Source organism: Sinocyclocheilus anshuiensis, unplaced genomic scaffold, assembly GCF_001515605.1.
Source record: "Sinocyclocheilus anshuiensis isolate Anshui unplaced genomic scaffold, SAMN03320099.WGS_v1.1 scaffold1239, whole genome shotgun sequence".
NCBI lineage: Eukaryota > Metazoa > Chordata > Actinopteri > Cypriniformes > Cyprinidae > Sinocyclocheilus > Sinocyclocheilus anshuiensis.
The window spans coordinates 748,495-769,316 of NW_015540949.1; the positions used below are offsets into that span (position 1 = coordinate 748,495).

General features: G+C 37.5%; 3 protein-coding genes across 3 annotated transcripts in view; 1 reads left to right on the forward strand and 2 right to left on the reverse strand.

Annotated features, from left to right (window-relative positions):
• Positions 1-8,617, forward strand: part of plin6 (perilipin 6) — a 15,356-nt gene extending 6,739 nt beyond the window's left edge. The window contains exons 7-8 of the mRNA XM_016488040.1: positions 5,552-5,818; positions 7,438-8,617. Coding sequence (XP_016343526.1) covers positions 5,552-5,818; positions 7,438-7,890 — 720 coding nt within the window. The 3' untranslated portion in view covers positions 7,891-8,617. The remainder of the gene's footprint in view (positions 1-5,551; positions 5,819-7,437) is intronic.
• A 349-nt stretch (positions 8,618-8,966) lies between these two features.
• Positions 8,967-11,370, reverse strand: LOC107689872 (ras-related and estrogen-regulated growth inhibitor-like protein). The gene is made up of 4 exons (XM_016488044.1): positions 10,890-11,370; positions 10,728-10,781; positions 10,547-10,623; positions 8,967-10,392 (listed from the first exon to the last, which is right to left on the reverse strand). The coding sequence occupies exons 1-4, from the start codon at positions 11,002-11,004 to the stop codon at positions 9,982-9,984; spliced, it is 657 nt and encodes a 218-aa protein (XP_016343530.1). The 5' UTR covers positions 11,005-11,370; the 3' UTR covers positions 8,967-9,981.
• A 542-nt stretch (positions 11,371-11,912) lies between these two features.
• Positions 11,913-20,822, reverse strand: part of trim33l (tripartite motif containing 33, like) — an 18,403-nt gene continuing 9,493 nt past the window's right edge. Inside the window, exons 6-18 of the mRNA XM_016488039.1 lie at positions 20,072-20,186; positions 19,527-19,670; positions 17,822-17,933; positions 16,916-17,721; positions 15,699-16,790; positions 15,539-15,614; positions 15,418-15,460; positions 14,559-14,688; positions 14,263-14,471; positions 13,996-14,095; positions 13,766-13,834; positions 12,427-12,585; positions 11,913-12,321 (exon numbers count right to left, since the gene is read on the reverse strand). Coding sequence (XP_016343525.1) covers positions 12,064-12,321; positions 12,427-12,585; positions 13,766-13,834; positions 13,996-14,095; positions 14,263-14,471; positions 14,559-14,688; positions 15,418-15,460; positions 15,539-15,614; positions 15,699-16,790; positions 16,916-17,721; positions 17,822-17,933; positions 19,527-19,670; positions 20,072-20,186 — 3,313 coding nt within the window. The 3' untranslated portion in view covers positions 11,913-12,063. The remainder of the gene's footprint in view (positions 12,322-12,426; positions 12,586-13,765; positions 13,835-13,995; positions 14,096-14,262; positions 14,472-14,558; positions 14,689-15,417; positions 15,461-15,538; positions 15,615-15,698; positions 16,791-16,915; positions 17,722-17,821; positions 17,934-19,526; positions 19,671-20,071; positions 20,187-20,822) is intronic.

The window sequence follows — 20,822 nt, forward strand, 5'->3', positions numbered from 1 at the left end:
GAGGGGGGCGGGGGGTCAATAGGGATTTATATTTTAATAGCTTATAAATGGTTTTATTTGACTTTCCAACATGTAGAGAGAGAGAAAAAAAGACTTGGGCCCTTCAAAAGAGACCAGGGGCCTCATTTATGAACAATGCGTAGAAATGGTTCTATATTTTGTCCTTATATTTACACACATTCCTGCCTATAAGTACAAATTGGTAGATCCCACACTTTGCGTGAAACTGTTCTTACGCACTCATCATGCACACATTTGTGCGTATGCACTGTTGATAAATTAGGTTTATTATAGTTAACTAAAACTTAAAACCATGTTACTTGAAGTAAAAAAGGTTAACTGAAATAAAGTAAAGTTTAGTTTAACTTGATGTATTAAAGTAACTAAAACTTAAATAAAATAATTATAAAACTATATATTCATATTGAAAAACATGAAAAAAACAAAAAACAAAAACTAAATTACTTTGATTAAAATTAAAACAGAAAATATAAAAATACAAATTAATTCAAATGAATAATAAAAATGATCACTATAATATTTAAATAAACTATAAAATAAAAACTATAACAATATCTCAATTATACTAAAATAACACTGAAGGAGACCCAGGATAACGAGGATGTGATTCACGAGTCAGTAATGGAGAGTGGTATGTTAAGATTAAATCACAAAATAAATATAGATGCAGACATGTCTGAGTGAGTGACTCAAACATATACACTGACAAGATGATATCAGCAAGGAGTGCCTCCTCAAACCATAGCTTATCCCCTCTTCTTTGAGTCTGAAGTTAAAATAGACAGTCTACGTGCTGCAGTACCATACTGCAGTCATTCACTGTGCCCTGCCACCCTCAGGGCTTCCTGTCTGCAGACTCACCCACATAGAATAAAATCATAGCAATTACTTGTTCCAAATCAAGACCCCTGAGACAAGACATTCAGGCAAAGAAGGACATGGGGAAGGGGAGAGAAAAGTTCAAGCTGTATTACTGAGCTGAAAACATAATATGTATGATCTTTTTCACACTAATCCGTACCATGCCAAAGTGATAACATGCCTAATTGATAACAGAATTTATTCATACAATATTATTTTACATTTATGTTTCTAGTCACTTAGAAGTGGAGTATATTTATCTCCTCTGATTTTGTCATAGTCACTCATTTGTACACTTCTTCATATTAAAGTTAACGTTCAAGCTAAATAGAGACTTTAGCATCTGATAGTCTAGCATATTAATCCTTTAGTGACTCAAAATGGCAATAAAAATAAATTATGAAACGTTTCTGCGTAAAAGGAAGGCGATATTTTGTTTCTCAGAAATCAATGCTGATATCAAGAAGTCGGGTTGCTTGTTTAGAGAGAAGATGGTCATGATTGAGCTGGAAGCCCAGTGGGATCTAGTGCCACGTGCCGTTTGGCTGTTGCTGCATGTGACTTAAACACCCACTAACCCACCCGCGCACACACACAGATAACACTCAGTTACAGGATAAAAAAATATGAGTTGGAGAACAAACATGCTTTCAGGAGAATCAAGCCCTCTTCCCTTAGACAACTGTACTGTTTGCCAGCATTTATATATGACAACATATATATACTACTGCTTAAAGGTTTGAGGTCACTAAGATTTTTATTTTAAAGAAATTAAAGGGGTCATATGATGCGATTTCTATATTTCCTTTTCTTTAGTGTGTTATGTAGCTATTTGTGCATGTATAAGATCTGCAGAGTTACAAAGCTCAAAGTCTCCCACAAAAGGATTTATTCTATCTAAAAGAGAAGGCTGATCCAGACCGGGCTAAAACGCCTCATTCAAACACGCCCCCACATGTCTACGTCACGATGTGGAAATATTTGCGTAATGCCGCCCAAATGTGCACGCAAAGAAAGAAGGCGTGGTTTCAGGAACCGCAGTAGTGTTGATGCAGCCATATCAGGGAGATGCTGTGTGTTTCTGTGCGAAAGCAAAAGCACTTTATTTGGCCTTCCAAAAATAGATGCAATGAGGAATCATTGGTTAAGATTTATTTACAACAGAACAGCACACCAAATACACAAAATAAATGATCTTTAAAATAGCATCATATGACCCCTTTAATACTTTTATTCAGCAAGGCTTTAAATTGATATTTGTTAAATTGTTACAAAAAGTTTGCATATTCAAGTAAATGCTGTTTTTTAACATTCCTAATCCTAAAAAAGATGTATCTCAGTTTCCACAAAATGATTAAGTAGCATAGCTGTTGTCAACATTGTTAATAATAGAACATGTTTCTTGAATACCAACTCATCATATTAGAATAGTTTCTGAAGGATCATATGACACTGAAGACTGGAGTAATGGCTGCTGATAATTGAGCTTTGCCATCACGGGAATATGTTACAATTTATTATAATATACTTATATTATATACAAAAAATATAATAGATATAATAGATAGATATTTAAATTTTTATCAACAAATAATAAAATTATAATCAATTATAAATCAATTATAATGTGTATATATATATATATATATATATATATATATATAATGAAGAAACCAAGTATATATCCTCAGTTATTAACTCTAGAATAATAATCAGGTCACTCTTTATTTTAAGGTCCAATTCTCACTATCAACAAACCATTAACTATGACTTTTGCCTCAATAAACTGCTAATTTGCTGCTTATTAATAAAGTAGTTAAGTTTAGGAATGGGTTAGGTTTAGGGATGTAGAATATGGTCATGCAGAATATGTGCTTTACAAGTACTAATAAACAGCCAATATGTTGATAATAGGCATGCTAATAAGCAATTAGTTCATATAGTGAGAATTGGTCCCTATACTAAAGTGTTACCAAAAATCATTACACAGCATTATTATTTTTCCATTTTAGCTCTGTGCCCAGGAATCTACCCAATACCATCAGTGAAGCATAGAGTACCCCTCAGTTCTGCATGGTTAGACTGATGGGAAAATGTTGTTCTCGTGTCCAGATAGACCCTACCTCAACTGACCTGTTAGACACATGGCCTCTATCAGACAGACAGGCTCAGACTTGTCTATCCATGCAGATCTCTCTGTTTTGTATGGGTAGACAAGTTTGTGTGCTGAGGATCAAAGGGCCAAGGTGGACTATTGTCTGTACAGGGTCCTTTAGTGCTTTCCCAGCAGTAGGGTGGAAAGTAATTGGGGCTGAGAACATGAAAGCCCCAGTGCACTGTTTTCAAAAGAGTTTAATTAACAAACTCTAAAGACACCCCAGTGGGCCTGGAGTGCAGAAATGTGAGTGACAGATTGTGTTCTACCATGAGTGATGCTGAGCTGTCAGAGATACATACTGCAGTGAGACTTGGCAGCATAATGCCCTACAGTAATTCACGTGTTGGTCACGGGCTGTGCTGTGGACCGGTGGCGAGGTGAGGGCCCGATGACAATGGGAACTGAGATCACAGTGGGGACCTTCCAATTTGGCTGACCCACTTTCTCCTTTACCTAAATGAACCAACAATAGTAGGAGGGTCCTACTGCCAAATCAGGACTGTTTGTGCCTGTGTCTGCCAGACTGGCCCTGTTCTTTTGCTCTGTGTACTCACACTCATGTTGTCTGGTGGCAGATGAAGCTCCACGTGAGAGGCTGGCTGCTTGTGGTATGGACTGTGTGGAAAAGCCTTGATCATGAACCAGACTTCAACACAGTTCCCCAGTTCAAAATCTTTTTATTCTTCAAATCAACTTACGTGTAGTTTATTTGTATTTACATCTGGTTCAAAATTGTTTGTTTGATTATTATTTTAATGTGATAAGCAAATTCCGCACAAATGACTGTAAATTATTCTCTAGTGGTATTGATTAAACCCACTGATTTGAAGCTTTTGTTTGCGATTTTATTGGGTTCATTGGGATCATTGGTTCATTCAGTGGCCCTTTCTGCAGGTTACATTAGCTTCCATCACCCTGTTTTTATGCAGATTTTGAAGTATCGCATAAGAAACGAGAACATGGAAACATGGAAATGCCAAAATTTTTAAAAAAATCCCTTAATTCACAAAAAACTTTGTATGCTTTCTTGAGGTGGTTTTTGACTTGTGGGGAAAAGATTGAATGTGAATAACGGGAGATGGAAACGCATTTGCCAAATAAATTCCTCCATGCGCATAAAAAAACTCGTGACTTTGCACAATGGGATGGGATAACTTGACCAGCAGACCGATCTCGTTGCACAGCATCTCAAATGTTGTTTTGATCATTCTGCAATGCCTGAGCCAAAGTCTGTCATCAAAGTATTTCTGTATAATTGCCTCCTAGAACTGTCTTGCATGGCTGCTTTCCCAAACAGCAGGCATACACCTCCAAAAGCAATGACCGTATTTATTGTATTTCGTCTGCTTGCACTGAGGCGCAAGTGATTTATTATAAATGAAAATTATTATATTTAGTTGCTTCTCCTGCTTTTCTTAGTGATTAGTGTCATTTTATCAGGAAGTGACTATTTTGTTCTCTTTGACTCGTTGGATGGAAACGGTGCTTTATTTGCAAACGTTTTATGCGATATCCAATTTTGCACACAAATTAAATTCACAGCTTTGGATGGAAATAGATATTTTTATCCAAATAGGTGGCAACAAGTGAATATCTGAATCAGTGAGTCATTGAATTATTTACTCAATCGATTCTTCCAAGGAAACAAGTCGAATCATCCTTTTTAAAATGAGTGTGCCCACACATTTACTAATAGACACCAGAAAAGTATTTTCTGTCCATTTTGTCAACTGCTGGTCATGGTTTTATCAAGCTGTAGAAAAAAAAAAAAAAACTGGTCTCAAAAACCTCATTGTGAACAAAACTGATTTACTTGACACTTCATTCACTTTCAACTCAATGTTTTGTCAGCAGATTCTTTCTCCTTTCTTCATAAATAAGCTTTGTGGAAAAAAATGAATGGAAAATACGAGTCAGTGCATGAAAGTGACCAAGAAAAATTCAAAATCACTCAAAATATTCCATAAAATTCAATTCCATAAAAGTACTAAACTATAAGTATTTCTTTTTATATTTTTAAAATAGAAAATCACTAAGTGAATCTGGTTTTTGACCATGGGAAGAATTAAATAAGGCCAAATTAAATGAGACAAAAAAAAAATGGACAAAGCAGGACATGGTGAGCAGAAGAGAGATTATAGTATTTAGGATAGCAGGTCTAAAAGTATGTAGTACTGTCTCTTGTTAGTCTGATAATGAGAGGTTTAATTGACCCCAACTGCGGCTGACAATGCCAGTTTTCACAGCAATTGCAGTTTCTACTGTTTGTTGATTTATTTGCACAGAGCAGAGTGTATGCCCAAAAAATGTGAATAGAGTCATTACTGCCACTTGATCAAACTGTTAGGCCCCATTTCCAGGCCACTAGGTTCAGCAATAAAAACGTGGCTTAATTAAAGTTCTGCATATTGTCACATTCTCTTTTTAATTAATGCCTAATGGTGTCATTTTCAAGTCTACCATTGTCACTAATTTCCTGATTGGGTATCGTCTGTCATTTGTCATGCTCAGGTGGGTCTAACGCAGTTGATGGCGATGGTGGAGTCCCTGCTGCAGCTGCTTCTGTCATTTTACACGACTCAGGTGTATCGCGTGGAGGAGCTGCGTTCTTTTCTCGTGGCTCAGCTCACATCAGGTATACAGGCACTGAAGGTTTTGCCCCCTGTACAGCAGATACTGGCTCTGCCTACCCAGGTACGCACTATCATGAACGACCTACTGGAACTGGGACAGATTCTCATACAGCTGCTCATCAACACCATCCCGCTCTATGACCTGGTGAGAGCATGTATGCACGCACACACACACACACACACATACAAGAACAACACTCTAGAACCTGTTCTAATGCACAATTTATCTTAACAAGACATACAAGTACATGTTCTAGTGAAAAAGAACATTCTAGAATCCAACCAAACTGGCAATATGTCAACTTTTTGTCTGTAAACAGTTCTATTTTCTGAGATTAGCAAAATGCATTTTAATTTAAAAAATCTGGTCTGGCAGGTGGGGGGGACCAAAACAGAATGTGGGGTAATAGTCAATTTTCATTTCAGTGACAACATACCATTTTAATATGTAATGGATTATCAAAATTAAAACAAGACAAAGAACATAATTTCTCAGCAAATTATATGCAAAGAATTTATTTCAGTTACATATCTTAAGTATCTTAAGCAATATATATAATTCCCTAAAAAAAGAACAATAGTCTACATAAACTTGTATTAAAATGTACATTAAAGTAAATGGTCAGTTAAGAACAAATTAACAAAATTACAGTCACTGCATATTTTATGCAAATTTGCAATTTTATGTTTTCACAAATGAAATACACAGTGCTTGAGATCAGTATTTAGGGATGAAATACTATAATGTATAAATTTAATATAGAATTAGTCCTTATTAAAGGTAAAGGAGTTATTCAGTCAAGAGCAGATTTGAGCAGAGTGATTTTTCTTATTTTCTTTTGTTATTTATCAAACATAAACCATAATAAATGGCACGAGATAGCAGCAGGTATATTAAGCTCATGTGACTTTAAGACCAAATGTACAGATCTGACACACATCAGATTTTATCCCAGCTGTTTACATTCAAGTATTATTTAAGACTGTGCATACAAAGGTACTCGCCAAAATGGGCATTTTGACTTTTGTGTTTGTTTGTCTGTTGCAAAAGAGACCTCAGCACAGGTACCGAATTGAGTTCTCTTTCGTGTCTTCTTGTGCTTGAATGGTTTAAAATCATTTAGGGTAGGTGTTACTAGTGAGAAGCAAAGATTTTCGAAGCTTTGAATCAGTTAAACCAGTTGCTTCACAGAATGATTCACTGTTTTGAAGCACTCAATGCCGTCAGTATGGTGTAAATGCAACGAAAGCTCGATTTAAACATGCATAGAAACACCTTTTACAAACCAACTGCAAATCTGTAATTAAAATAAGAGACTAACAACAACTCTTGAAAATGTCTACAAATTTATAAAACTGATCCAAGATCAGGGGAAATCCATATAGGCACTAGTTCATATGTTCATAGAGACTGAACCATTGAAATTTCTAAACATTATGAAACAGTTATAATGTTCCAAAGCCTTGTTCACTGAAATCACATGACTTTGGCAGGTTTGATACGTGCTCTGAATCACTGGTTTTAAATAAATGATTAAAAAAAGATTCAAAGTTTCGAAAATTTGGATTTAGAAAACGCCACTCACTGGACTTTTCCCTTTGAAAGTGTTGTGAAATATTCAAGAAATAATATACATTTTCGTGAAATGTCGGAACAGCCACGTTTTCCCAATGAGTCTGGTTTAAATTAAATTGCTGCATAAAATATTCAAAATAATCAAAGTACCAGAGACTTGGGTTATAACTGTTCCTCTCTTATCTCAGGTAAAACAGGTTTCTGATCTCCATGCAACAAACAATCCAGTTCCAGATGAACTTCCTGAGAGTCCCTCCAGCCGTGCCTCTGCAAACAGCCTCTTCCTCAAGGCCATGGACGGTCGCCCACGTCGCCGCAGAAGCCTTTACGCCCGCTCCCGTCGAGGGTCTGCCAGCGGGCTTCCATCAAGCCCAGCTCTCTCCCCAACTCCCACCCCAGTTCCAGCAAATGGCCGCAAAGGCAGTTTGAAGCTAGATTCCCAGCCCTCAGGCCCTCCAGAACATGACACACTGGCTGTGCCCACCACCGATATGATCCGCCGCCATTCCTCAGCCACCGAGGTCCTGCTGGCTCCCATTATGCAGTTAGTTACACAGAGCCAACGGGCGTTCGAGTTTCTGAGCTCTGGCCCTTCATCTGAAGATCAGGTCATACCTGTGGTGGAAACCACAGAACATTAAGCTCCACTCTTCTCAAACATAAGATTTGAATGTAATCAGAGCATTCAAACACACATCGCTGCAGCTCACAGGCTGTTATGGATAGTACAGCAAACATACCTTCAAACCACAATCCATACAGTGGCTTCTCTGGTAAACCTACAAAAACAAATCTGGTTGGAAGAGACAGTGCAGTGACTAATTATTAAATAACATCATTAGCCTAGCATTCAGTATGTGCAGATGGTTTAACAGCTAAAATAAAGCACTGTACTTAAAATGAAATCAAAGTGCCGTTTGGGTAGGTGGTGTTTTTTTGCTTTGAATGCCTGTTTCTAGATGTTAGGACAAAGAAACAACTCAACAAGTGAGCAGAAATGACAAGAGCACCATTTTTTCTATCTGTTATTATTGTTAGCATGTAACGCATTTTGTTTAAACCAAATAAAACTATTTCTATTCCTCAGCTTTCTTAGTTCTTATACATTATAAGCAGTTTTTAATCTATAGACTGTCAATGACTGATAGAATTGGTTTGACATGCAGTCTGAGGTCACGGATGTTCAATCGAGAGGAGAGGATAAGATACTGTTAATGTTACTTTGATTATTCATGGGGCGTTTTATGTTTCAAGATCAAGGATGTGTAATTACCGAGTGGAAAACATAAAGTGAAGTGTGTTATACATAGACAGGCATGTACTGTCACTAACTGGTGTTAAATGACTTGGTGGACATTTATAGCTAAAATCCTAACAGCCTTTATCTTGTAGTGTTTTTTCTTTTAACAAATGTAATATTGAGTTTAAATGTAATAAAACATTTGATAAAATCTGATTGTTGTTTTGAGTGCTGTTTGAGCATAGAATAAATTGTGTAAAAATTGTTAAATTTGAATATTTCACTATATTACAGTTTTTACTGTATTTTTGATTAAATAATTAGGTAACCATAAGAGATTCAAATACTATACTATGGTTCAAAATTTTGGGGTCATTAAGATATTTTTAAAAACAGTCAAATGCAATCTAAATGTTTAATAAAATACAGTAGATTTACAGTATAGTTCAAAATAATCAAGGCATCTTTTACATTTTTTTTCACTTTATTGAAATCCCTCGTTTAGATACAAGCATTAAAACATCTCAAAAAAGGTCTTCAACTAAATGACATCATGTTTATATACAAAAGTGAAAGATTCAAGTATATACAGGTCAATAATATGTCAATGACATCTCTTTAGTTCTTAAGGCTGTTCACACCAAGAAAGAATTATAACGATAACTTTAACAGTAACTATGTTGTCATACACACCAAAGGACAACAAAAGCTCAAGCTTACGTCATGTTAATTCTGATTGGATGTCAATAGTTTTATATTTCATCGGCAGGAAAAAAAAATTTGTTCTGAATTGTTCCTATGTGTCACTATCACTATAACTGTGGTTTATAGTTACAATTATCATCCTTGGTGTGAACGTGCCTTTACTTGAGTAATATTTATACTACCACCAACCTCAAAGAAACTAGCCAGGAAACATTCTTATGGAAATTACAATATATATATATAAAATATCTATCTACATTTTACTACACATAGTCTCCTCCCAATTCCCACATTTAATAATTCACATCTAAATGTCAGTGGAGACTCATAATGGAACAATTCAGTCCATCTCTACATTTCAGGCATCTGTAATCCAAAGCAGAAGCTCACTCGAATTTGTCTAAATCATCTGTTCAGAGCTGAAGAATCATTCTGTGAAAAATGGAAAGGACTACGACAGATCCGGGCTGTCTCTTGGTTCATTTTGCTACACATACCCAGTGACCAACTTGCATCAAAGCCCAGGATCACTTATCTTCAGCACATCTTTTATCACCTTGCTGTAACAAACTTCATCTACTTTTCTTCACCATAAAGCTGGACTCGGAACTTCTAACATGCTCTCTTTTTACTCTTTTTCCTTCCACCATCCATGAAGGTTAATAAGGTGAAAGTGACTCCCTTTGGCCCCAAAAACCCATCGGCCAGGGTCCTCTTCTCAGCTATTTAGATGCTAGGTTGCCAGGGGCCCCATATCTTCATCTTGCTCATCATCTTCGACAGTTCTTCACTCGCGTTTCTTTCCAAACACTGCGGACACGCTTCTGACTATACCCATGATTCCGACCATCCCCTTTTTAAGTGCTCTGGACTCCTTGATGAGGTCCAGGATTTCGTGAAAAACCAGCAGCACACCGTGGTAGGTTTCAGCCGCTGAGATCTCGAAGAAGCCGCAGTCTGCCGAGAGGGCGAACAGTCTGCCCTCCTCGCTCGACGCGGCTCTCTGATGCAGCAGGTCTCGCTTGTTCCCCACGATAATGATCGGGGCAGATGCAGGCAGCTTCCTAGTCTGCCGGATGAGCTGCACCTGTTGCCGAACCACCTCAAAGCTGGAGCGATCACAGATGCTGTAGACCAGGATCACACCGTCTGCCCACTGCAGCTGCTTGTCACTGATGGATTCAGTTGTTTCGCAGCTCTGGAGGTGACAGAATTTAGAGGGTCAAATCACATTAACTTGAACAGGAAAGCATGATGCAAAAAAACTGTATAAATGAATTTTAATCTCACAATTTGGCCTCTTCATACATTCTAATATTGAAGCACAAATATTTCAAACAAAATACACATACCTGTGGATACAGTGAGTCCCAAATGTTTAAGGCTATCTCTCGCCCATCTGTTTTGTCAATATGACTGTATATTGATTCTGAAAGAGAGCATAGTGAAATTAATAAATACTCCTCGTTCATAAACAACATATAGCTTGTATGTTATTATGAATGGTATTATAGTAAATCTCATTTGACGTACCGATATCCCCATATTCTCCGATGAACCTTCTGGTGAGAAATCGCACAGTGAGGGCTGCAAACAAATAAATATAACATATTATTATTTGCAAGCTTAACAAATAAACCATATAAACATGACAGAATTCTCTGCATTCAAAGTCAAGTTCAGTTTTGTGCTCATCTGACTTCCCGACATTTTCTGCTCCAAGCAGCAGAACATTGGCCACAACTTTGTGCTGATTTCCATCCATTGCTTTGCTGCCCAACTGAGGACTTGGTTTGACCAGAACAACCATTTCACCTAGTGGACCCTGTGAATGTCTTGAGTGTTTAGTGTAAACTTCACATTCTACTGCAATTATATATAAAAACAGTGGGTGGGGGCTTATAGAATTAAGTCGACTTCAAACCAATCAGAGAACAGTGCGCCTATTCGCACAAGTAAACCGCCCAAAACTGGTCCTATCAAGCAGCCCCGTGTTATTTGCGTCAACAACAAACGTTTTTTTCCTCTTTCGACCACAATCAACTCATACCGACCTCAAAAATTTGCCAACGCGACAGAGCCATTAATCCAGCTTGTTTTGTTTGCGGTTTGCATTCGTGCAAAACAAAAGATTTGAAAACGTTTTTAAAACAAAATCATAAGGATACACTTGTATGTTTTCTGCAACGTAGGACATTATATTCCAGAGACTGACTTTTATTTAAACTGACAGCTTAAAAGTTTTTGTTACATGAATGTATAGGCCTACGTTTTTATATATATATATATATATATATATATAGGTAGACAGCCTTTTTAATTGTTTATTTTTGCTAAACGCTTTTTATGCATGGATATTATTTGCCCATGGGCCATCTAGACTTAAATCAGTCCTTCAGACTCAAATTTAAATTCCCACAATTATAACCTAAACAAAGAGTGAAATTAAAAACATCAGCCATTTCAATGTGATATTGCATTATTTCATTTCATCATATTTCATTATTGCAGCACAACTGCTGCGGGGCGAGACAAATAAGGCTGATGCTTGCCTTAAAAGCGCCACTGAAAGTCAAGCGACCAAAGGATCCTCGCGCCCTCTGCTGGCATCATAGCTACATAACATCCAATAATGCTAATAATTTGCAACCCACACGCATAAATCGATCGTGGCAGATCAAGGCATCAAGTGACCACAGAAAGAAATTGTGAGCTTGAATTAAATAATCTGTTTAATACACATCTTACTTAAAGGCAAAGCTAAATAAACAAACTACTACAATAAACAGAAAGTGATCTGGTTCCCTCTTCACAAGAGAATACAGAAGTATTTTTGCGAATTTCAAAAGCAAGTAATGACTGATGCACTTCAGTGTTCAGCAGCTGTAGTGTTTCCACAGCCATCTCCCTCGTTCCCTTCATCAGTGCAGGATTTCTTTGCAGCTGTACCGGAGTTTGCCATGACAAACTCTCTCATGCGTTTCAAAGTGTTTCTGTGCTTCTCTCGTTCAGTCTCTGGATCCTTGCTGCTGGACTGTTTCAAGAGAGAAGCATGGAGACTCTTCCCAAAAGATTCATTCAGCTGTTGCTGGAAAGATTTTTGAAGTTTAACAACCATGTTTGTCCTCTATAGAAATAAAAATATCATGTCATTATTATGGAGCATTCAATTAAATTATAATTAGGTATGAATTTGTAGTCCTTCAAAGAAGAAGCTTAGCAGTTAAATTACACATGAATGTGATGAGTGATTTGCCTCAGAGTTCATCAACAAGATGTCAAAGAGAGTCCAAACATCTGACACCAGTTCAGCAGCAGTCCGATAAGGAGGCTTCCGTTTCCCCAGGAGTCGGCCGAGTATTATATCAAATTCGGCTGTTTTTGAGTGATTCTTTAAAAATAAAGCATAACTCACAAGATCATTTTAATCTGGATCTATTTATTGACGCAAAGAACAAAATCATGTGGTGTGACAAAGGCAGAAGCATTCAGAAAAATGAAATGAAATCAAACAGGAGCCCTGAAGACTGACTGTGATGGTATATTAATGATGACTGTGTATCATTAATATTATCAGATAATTTGCCTATGAAATGGCAAAATTAGTTAAGGCTGTAAAATGTCATATGGTATGTTATTATTATGAATAATTATATTATTACATCTGATATTTTTACATCCATATATATTATTAAAGGGGTCATATGATGTTGCTAAAAAGAACATTATTTTGTGTATTTGGTGTAATGAAATGTGTCATAAAAAACGTACAGACTGTGAGTCAGAACTGCCGGCATTGTAGTCTACTCTACCAGGATCAGGAAACAGTCCTCCATAAAATGTGCTGCACACATCTGAATATTTGGGTTGAAGTGTTCTGGAACAGTGTTGTAAATACAACTTAACCACTGATTTCTAGTCGTGTCCTCTTTTGGAAGGCCAAACAAAGTAGTTTTGCTTTCACAACGAAACACAGCGTCACACACGGTGGCCTAGAGTGAGCGGAGGCGGCGGCCTAGAGTGAGCGGAGGCCGGAGGGCTAGAGTGAGGAACGGCCGGAAGGCTTGAGTGAGCGGAGGCCGGTGAGCTTGAGAACGAAGGAGCGTCCGGCGGGCTTGCGGCAACCACATGTGACGACCCCGTAACACTTCAAAGAGAAAAGAAAAATTGAAATCGCATCATATGACCCCTTTAACTATCGTGACATTTAAAAATGTACATTAAAATTAATTTCTAAAAAAAATGACAATTCTTAAGATGTAAACACTTGCATGTATTCAATGTGTAACGAAAATGTGTTTTTAATTGATAGTTACACACATCACTTTTTCATTAAAGTCATTCAATTTAAACTTTTGTTGAAATGGTATAAAAGTGTTTTTTTTTTTTTTTTTTAAAACAGCAACAGAGTATATTTCTAAAAACTTAACACAAGCTAGAATCGAATTTCTCTTTATGTTGTACATTCTTATTTGTCATTAACTATTCAATAAACTGCCTGGAATAATAATATCATTGGAAAATTGGAATATCATCAGTATGTGTGACTGTGACATGCACGGTGCATTTACCTTGGTGGCGCTGTAGAGCAGGCTCTTGTTCTCATCACACAGGAGACCAAGGACAAGCTTCTCACACTTCTGAACAGAATGGATGACATTGCATTGGTGTGACTTTATATCATTTTAGGACAAGAAATAAAAGATGTGGCATAACACCATGCTAAACTACAATCCTCTAAAATATCCTTTTAAAAAGTGTAACTATGAATGTAGATTCTTTCAGGCTGGTGGTGTCTCACTCTTTGATCTTGCAGACTCAGACTAGGCGTCCTCATCTCCTCACTGCCATACACGACTGTCTCATTTACATCCTGACATAGCAAACACACCCAATCCTTACTGCAAGAGAAAATAAATACACCAAGACTCAAATAGAGGACAAAGAAAACCGATATTGTTCTTAAATGCACAAGCTTATCAAACTCCAATATCTTATAAACCATAAATACTCCAAAACTATTCAAAAATCAAGAATTGTACAGTGTGACAGTTTCTGATGGTCTCACCAAGGTTTTGTGAGAACTGGTGGGATGTGACAGTCAGAGTGGAAAGCACAGCCACATTTTGCACACAGAAGTGCAGCTCCTGCAGACAGACACACGGCACAGAACTCTACGTCAGATGCCGGGGAGCTGTCGCCATCTTCTTGGGATACAGAGCAAGAAGAGGATCTATATGGTATTGGATCTTCATACCATCTCCACACCTGGTTAACCTGGGGAAGAGCAGGGCACAGTTGAGAATAGCTGTGGTGCTAACATGGCTTACAACAGTCATATGTACTCTGTGTGTGTTGCCTTACCTGTCCTCCCTGGGATTCCTGCACGAAGATGTGATCTGTGGAGGTATCTGCAGTAAGGTGGAACTCTGGGAGTGGTTGTCCACTTGGAGGCAGAGAGATGGGCAGACGCACAAGAGAAACACGTAGAGACCTATTCAACAGAAAACTGGTGTCCAGTCAAAAAAAAAAAAAAAAAAAAAAAACCAATAAGAAAAGAAAAAAGAAATGTATACACTACCATTCAATGGTTAGGGGTATGTTTTTTTTTTAAAGAAACTAATCCTTATTGAGCAAGGACACATTTAACTGATCAAAAGTGATTGTAAAGACATATAATTAGGTTATAAAATATTTATATTTGAAATAACTGCTGTACTTTTGAACTTGTATGCATCACGGTTTTCACATAAACACTGAGCAGCACACTGTTTTCAACATTGCTAACAAAAATATGTTTCTTGAGCACCAAATCAGCATATCAGAATGATTTCTGAAGGACCATGTGACACTGAAGACTGGAGTAATGGCTGCAGAATTACAGGAATAAATTACATTTTAAAATATATTAAAACAGGATTTACAAAATAATAAAATGGTCATTTTAAATTGTAATATATCAATGGTTTTCACTTTATTTTTGATTAAATAAATACAGCCGTGGTGAGCAAAGCGACTTCTTTCAAAAAATTTAGGACGGTACTGTAAATACTATTAACACTATTAATAATATTATTAATAGTTATCACAAACATTAATTGAGACATAAATAAGGTTAATAATTCTTTCGATGCAGGAAGGATGCAAATAAACACTATAGATTCCACTATGAAGCAAAGATCAATATGAACCAACACTAAATAAGAATATATCTTGAGACAACCTCTTGCATTGTTTGATTTGTCTCCTGAAGTGTTCCAGGGTGACTAAAAGACAGGAAAAAAAGAAATGAGTGAGGAAAACAAACACTATTCTTTTGAGAACTCTTTTGAGAAGAAAATAACCTGCAGATTCTTTGTCTTCTTTTTTTGCCTCCCTGTAGTCAAAAGTACTTTGGACAGTCTTGTCATGAGTCATCCTCTGGTAGGAAAAGAAAGCTTTTGAATGAAACACAGATCTCTGACATACCTCTATCTGTAAGAATCAAACCAAACATTCACCAACCTCCCCATCAAGGTCTTCTGATGTGCTACAAGGTGTTGAATCCACTGGAGGTGTTGTGTTCAGATTGTCTGACCTGACAGGTATGCATGTTGCCTCTACAAGCTGACGGAAAGTTGTCGGCATGCCAATGCTCCAGTGTTTTGGTCCAGAGTAGTTCTTGTTGGATGACTGACAGTCTTGAGCTTGACTTGAACATTTCTCTGTGGTGGTGGTGGTGGAGAGAGAGTCCTGGTGAATGTTGGATGGGCCAGAGGAGCGGCCAGGATCTAGTGAAGGTTCTTTGGGAGCTGCCCCCAACACAAGGGAGGTGGGCAAGTTGCTCTCCAGATGGTCCGTATCAGTGAAATTCGTGCTGCTCACACCTGCATCCTGATCACAGGCAGAATCAGCCAAGGCCTTGACTGGGAGGTTATGGCTATTGTAGGTGCCTCTCTTACACCGAAAGGTGTTGTTGCCATCAATGGGAGTAGAAGGCATTGGGTTTACAGGAAGGACATTAGCGACTGCAGTAGCATAATTTAAAGAAAGTTTGTTTATTGTTGAAAGGACAGTTAAGGGAATACTGGGTTGCACAGAGAAAGAAAGTCCGGGCCCCAGGAAATTGGTTTGTACTGGATGGGTCAGTATGAGTGCGTGGTTGTAAGTTGGTATAGAATGAGTAAGTATGGTTGATTGGTTGTTGGCTGGTATTCGTTGGATTAATACGGGTGTTTGGTTGTTGGCTGGTATTGGAGGGGTTAGTATGGGTGTTTGGTTGTTGACTGGAATTGGTTGAATTAATACAGGTATTTGGTTGTTGACTGGTATTGATTCAATTAGTTCAGGTGGTTGGTTGTTGGCTGGTATTTGAGGAGTTGTTACGGGTGTTTGGTTGTTGACTGAAATTGGTTGTTTTTGGTTATTGACTGGCATTTGATGAGTTAGTAGGGGTGTTTGGTTGTTGGCTGGCATTGGATGAGTTGGTACGAGTGTTTGGTTGTTGGCTGGTATTGGATGAGTTGGTACGAGTGTTTGGTTGTTGGCTGGTATTGGATGAGTTAGTACAGGTGTTTGGTTGTTGGCTGGTATTGGTTGAGTTGGTACGAGTGTTTGGTTGTTGATGGGCATTATAGTATTTGATGAATTAGTAGGGGAGTTTGGTTGTTCACTGGCATTGGATAAGTTATTACAGGTGTTTGGTTGTTGGCTGGCACTGGATGAGTTGGTATGAGTGTTTGGTTGTTGATGGGCATTATATGAGTTAGTACGGGTGTTTGGTTGTTGGCTGGTATTGGATGAGTCGGTGCGAGTGTTTGGTTATTGACTGGTATTTGATGAGTTAGTAGGGGTGTTTGGTTGTTGGCTGGTATTGGATGAGTCGGTGCGAGTGTTTGGTTATTGACTGGTATTTGATGAGTTAGTAGGGGTGTTTGGTTGTTGGCTGGTATTGGATGAGTTGTTACGGGTGTTTGGTTGTTGACTGGAATTGGCATTGGGCGGGTGAGTATGCGTGTATGAGAGACCTGCATGGTAGGGCAATAGGCCTTCCTACATTTGGCTGACTCAGAGATATTGTTTATTTGAGATGCTGTGAGGTTCGTGAGTGGAAGACGAGGCTGAGAATAAACAGACAGAGAAGAATTCATGTGAGTTTTAGGAGCAGACTGAGGAAAATATGGGACACAGTTCAATGAGGGACTGTAAGCATGCTTGGTTTGCTCAGACATGACTTCATGGTACTGGACTTGGACAGATGGTGAAGAAGAAAATGAACTTTGATGATCTGAAGAGGAAGGTTCAGATTGATTCGGTTGAGAAGAGGCAACATTGTTACATGCAAAGCGGGTTGTGGCCTGGTTAGAATGAGATGGCTGGCTGGGCTGAGATGGATGAGGCAGACTAGGAAGGGCCTTGTCCATTTGCACAGTCTGAGAGGAGGCACAGGGATTTTGATTTGAGCTTTTCACAGACTCAGACTCTAACTGAGTGGAACCAGTTCTCTGAGAGGTGAATGGAACAAGAACCCTTCTAATCCTCAAAAATCCTGGGCATAAAGAAAGGAAAAGATGTTACATTTATAGATTTCTTTTAATAAAATGTAAATACATTTTTGTAATAAAAAAAGCAGAAGGTTTTTTTTTTACCACATTTCATGATGTGCTGACAGAGTTCATTCTGAATCTGAATGTGCAGTTCAATCATGGTCTCAGGGGTGCATGCCTTCTGGGACAGAAGCTTTTTCACTTGGGTCTCAATCTGAGTTAGAGACACAAAAAATATAGCAGAGGGCTCAACAAACACTCAGAATCTGAATGACAGCCAGTTTTAGTCACAAATAAAGTAATACAGTGACATCGCATGAAATAGATTTTTTTTTTAAATGCCCTTAAAACACTCCAGTACACTTTAATTAAAACTCCAGTACACTTCTGTTGCTTGATTTGAGTACATTTACATTTACCACGCGTGGACACAGGCGTCACCAGATTTTTGCGTAGTTTAGTGTGACAAATCGTACCAGCATACTTGAGGTCAAAATGCGTAGCCACTACGCAAAATGCGTACAGGTTGGCAGGTCTGCTAGTGCATTAATGCAGGCAATTAATTTTTCCAGTTTAATGGCATTAAAAATATTTAATGTAGTTAATGCAGGGGCGGAGCTAGGGTTGGCCACCCACTTGCAAATGCTGCTTCTGTCTCTTGTTTTCTTGACAAGAATTGCATTTATTTAGATGTAGAACGTCTTTACGACCACATCAAACAGGAGACTTTCAAACACAATCTCCACTTCACCTCAGTGCCAGGCAGGCACTAGTCAAACGAGCGTGGAAACGGTACAGGTGATGAGGGAGCTTTAGTAAAACAACTGTGAACTGCGATCAGATGAGATGTTGTCAGGCCATATGTCAGTAAAAATTAATTTTCCTGTCCTGTCAGCCATTATACTGTGCTCGTAATGCATGCCCTTCAATTGCATGCACAAATACGGCGGCGTGTACTGTAGCCTGTATCATTACATATTAAAGTACGAATTAAACTACGAGCGTGCGTGTCAGGTCTGTGTCGTGTTCAGCAGCGGCAGCTCTTAAAGTAACAGCAGCCAAATAACCTAATAACCCAGATGCTGTGATGTCTGTTAATCAAAGGACAAAAGAAAAAAAAAGAGGAAATCAATAACATTTGTAGCTTTAAGCATTGATCTATATATAATTTTGAATTTAGTGTTGATAACTTTATTCAATTTCTGTATATTTCATACTTGCTGAAGGGCACAGGTAAACATGACATTTATTATAATGGGTTTATGTTAAGATTGTTTTCAGTTCACTTAAATTAGAAGCTGTTATTTTTTTTTAAGTCAAATGTTCAAATTGATAGTTCTCAATTATACTGTAATGTTGAATGGCTATAGTCAATGGTTAAATATTAGGGAAAAAATAACAATATCCTAGAGATATCAGTAGTATTGGTATCAGTGATACTCACCTTCAGCCATAAAAAATGATGCCACTAAACAAATATTAAAAATATACTGTCTTTATGTTGTTTCTACATTAACTTGAAGATTAAATGTGAAATTATTGCAATATAAAAATATATTTAAAAACTTTAATGTAATCGTGATTAATTTTAGAAAAAAATGTGCAATTAATTAATTTTTTTTAAATTGATTGACCGCACTAAATACAAATTAATGCACCTCACCTCAAAGCATATGATGGAGCTAATATTATCCTGAACAAATCTAAGTCGGGGGGGGGGGCCTTAACATAATCAGTATGAATGTGAAGAACAAGGTTTAGATCATTTATGGTACATAAGGAATAAACAAAAAATAGAACAGCTTACTCTTTTTGTGTAAGTCAGGAGGCAGTGGCCCTCTGTGCATAGGATCTTGTCAATAAAAGCTGCTATGTAGTCCTGACAGCCTTCCAACCTGTTCAGAGATGTCTTCCTCTCCAACAAACACCCCACCTCCTCCGCATACAGGGCCTTACAATCAAACACTATTTAAATGTACACTGTTTAGATGTATTTTGCCCTGAAATAGGAAGGTCAAAACTACATCTAACAAGGATTTGGTACAAATGTATGCTATAACTAAATTATGAAGTAGTCTAGAAAATCATCTGCCTGGATGAGTGTAACCAATCATGTAACCATGTAATTCTTACATATTCTGCAAAGTATAAATAGGTGTGCATTTTTCTGTTGGTCAAACTGTAGTTTTGTCAGGCTATGATGAAAGAGACTGAAGTACTGTAATGATGGGAGATTGAAAACACATTCTGAAATTGTGTGAAATATGCAGAATATTCATCATTTACCTTTCCACTGAAAAATTAAAATCATGTACAGCATGCTTTAGTAAATGAGGACTATTGAGCACTTACCTCTATCTCCTTTAACATCTGTGTAGCTCTCACAACCAGAGTCTGATAAATGAAGTGGACAACCTGTGTCAACATCTTCTTTGCTGCCACTTTTATACTCTTAATGTCCTGCAATCTAACAAAGATCAAAATACTCTCAACAGCACAATACATACACACAAGAGGAAGATAAAACAGGAAATGTCTGCAAAGTGAAACCATTGTAATACAACTTTGGATGTAAGCACATCTGCTAGAAACAAACTGCTACTGTCCAGCAATATTTAGTGAGCTATGACAAAGTTTGAAAAGAATGCTGTGTGATACACTCTTTTTAATATACTTTATGTCTTTCTGTTCAATTCAATAAATACATTATACAAATAAACATTTCTTTTATAAAGACATATTTTTCCCCTGTAATTGTTCAGTTTTAATTTTTTTCTGTATTCTAATGTATGTGCAGGGCCGGCCCAAGCATTTATGGGGCCCTAAGCAACATTTTATTTGGGGGCCCCTCGGTGTCGCCAATACGACTGATTATTGTCAATGCTTGATTATTCGCACACTATAAATCTAACTCACCCATTATCAGTTTTATTTATTTTAGCTGTCTTGCTTACATCATACCAATGTTTTTACCTTTCTGTGATTTTTAATTGTAACAGTAGCAAACCCACAAGGGTGGTCAGGTGTTAATTTGCACTTTAACATTCAGGCTTACAGTACTAAGTGGTATAGAATGTGGTGGACTGAAAAGTAGCTAAATAAA

Coding starts and splice junctions, on each gene's coding strand:
- LOC107689872 (XM_016488044.1), bottom strand. CDS start 11,004: ATGGTTGTTCTGGTCAAACCAAGTCCTCAGTTGGGCAGCAAAGCAATG. Junction 10,782..10,889: donor AGAAAATGTCGGGAAGTCAG/ATGAGCACAAAA, acceptor ATTTGTTTGCAG/CCCTCACTGTGCGATTTCTC. Junction 10,624..10,727: donor CGGAGAATATGGGGATATCG/GTACGTCAAATG, acceptor GCTCTCTTTCAG/AATCAATATACAGTCATATT.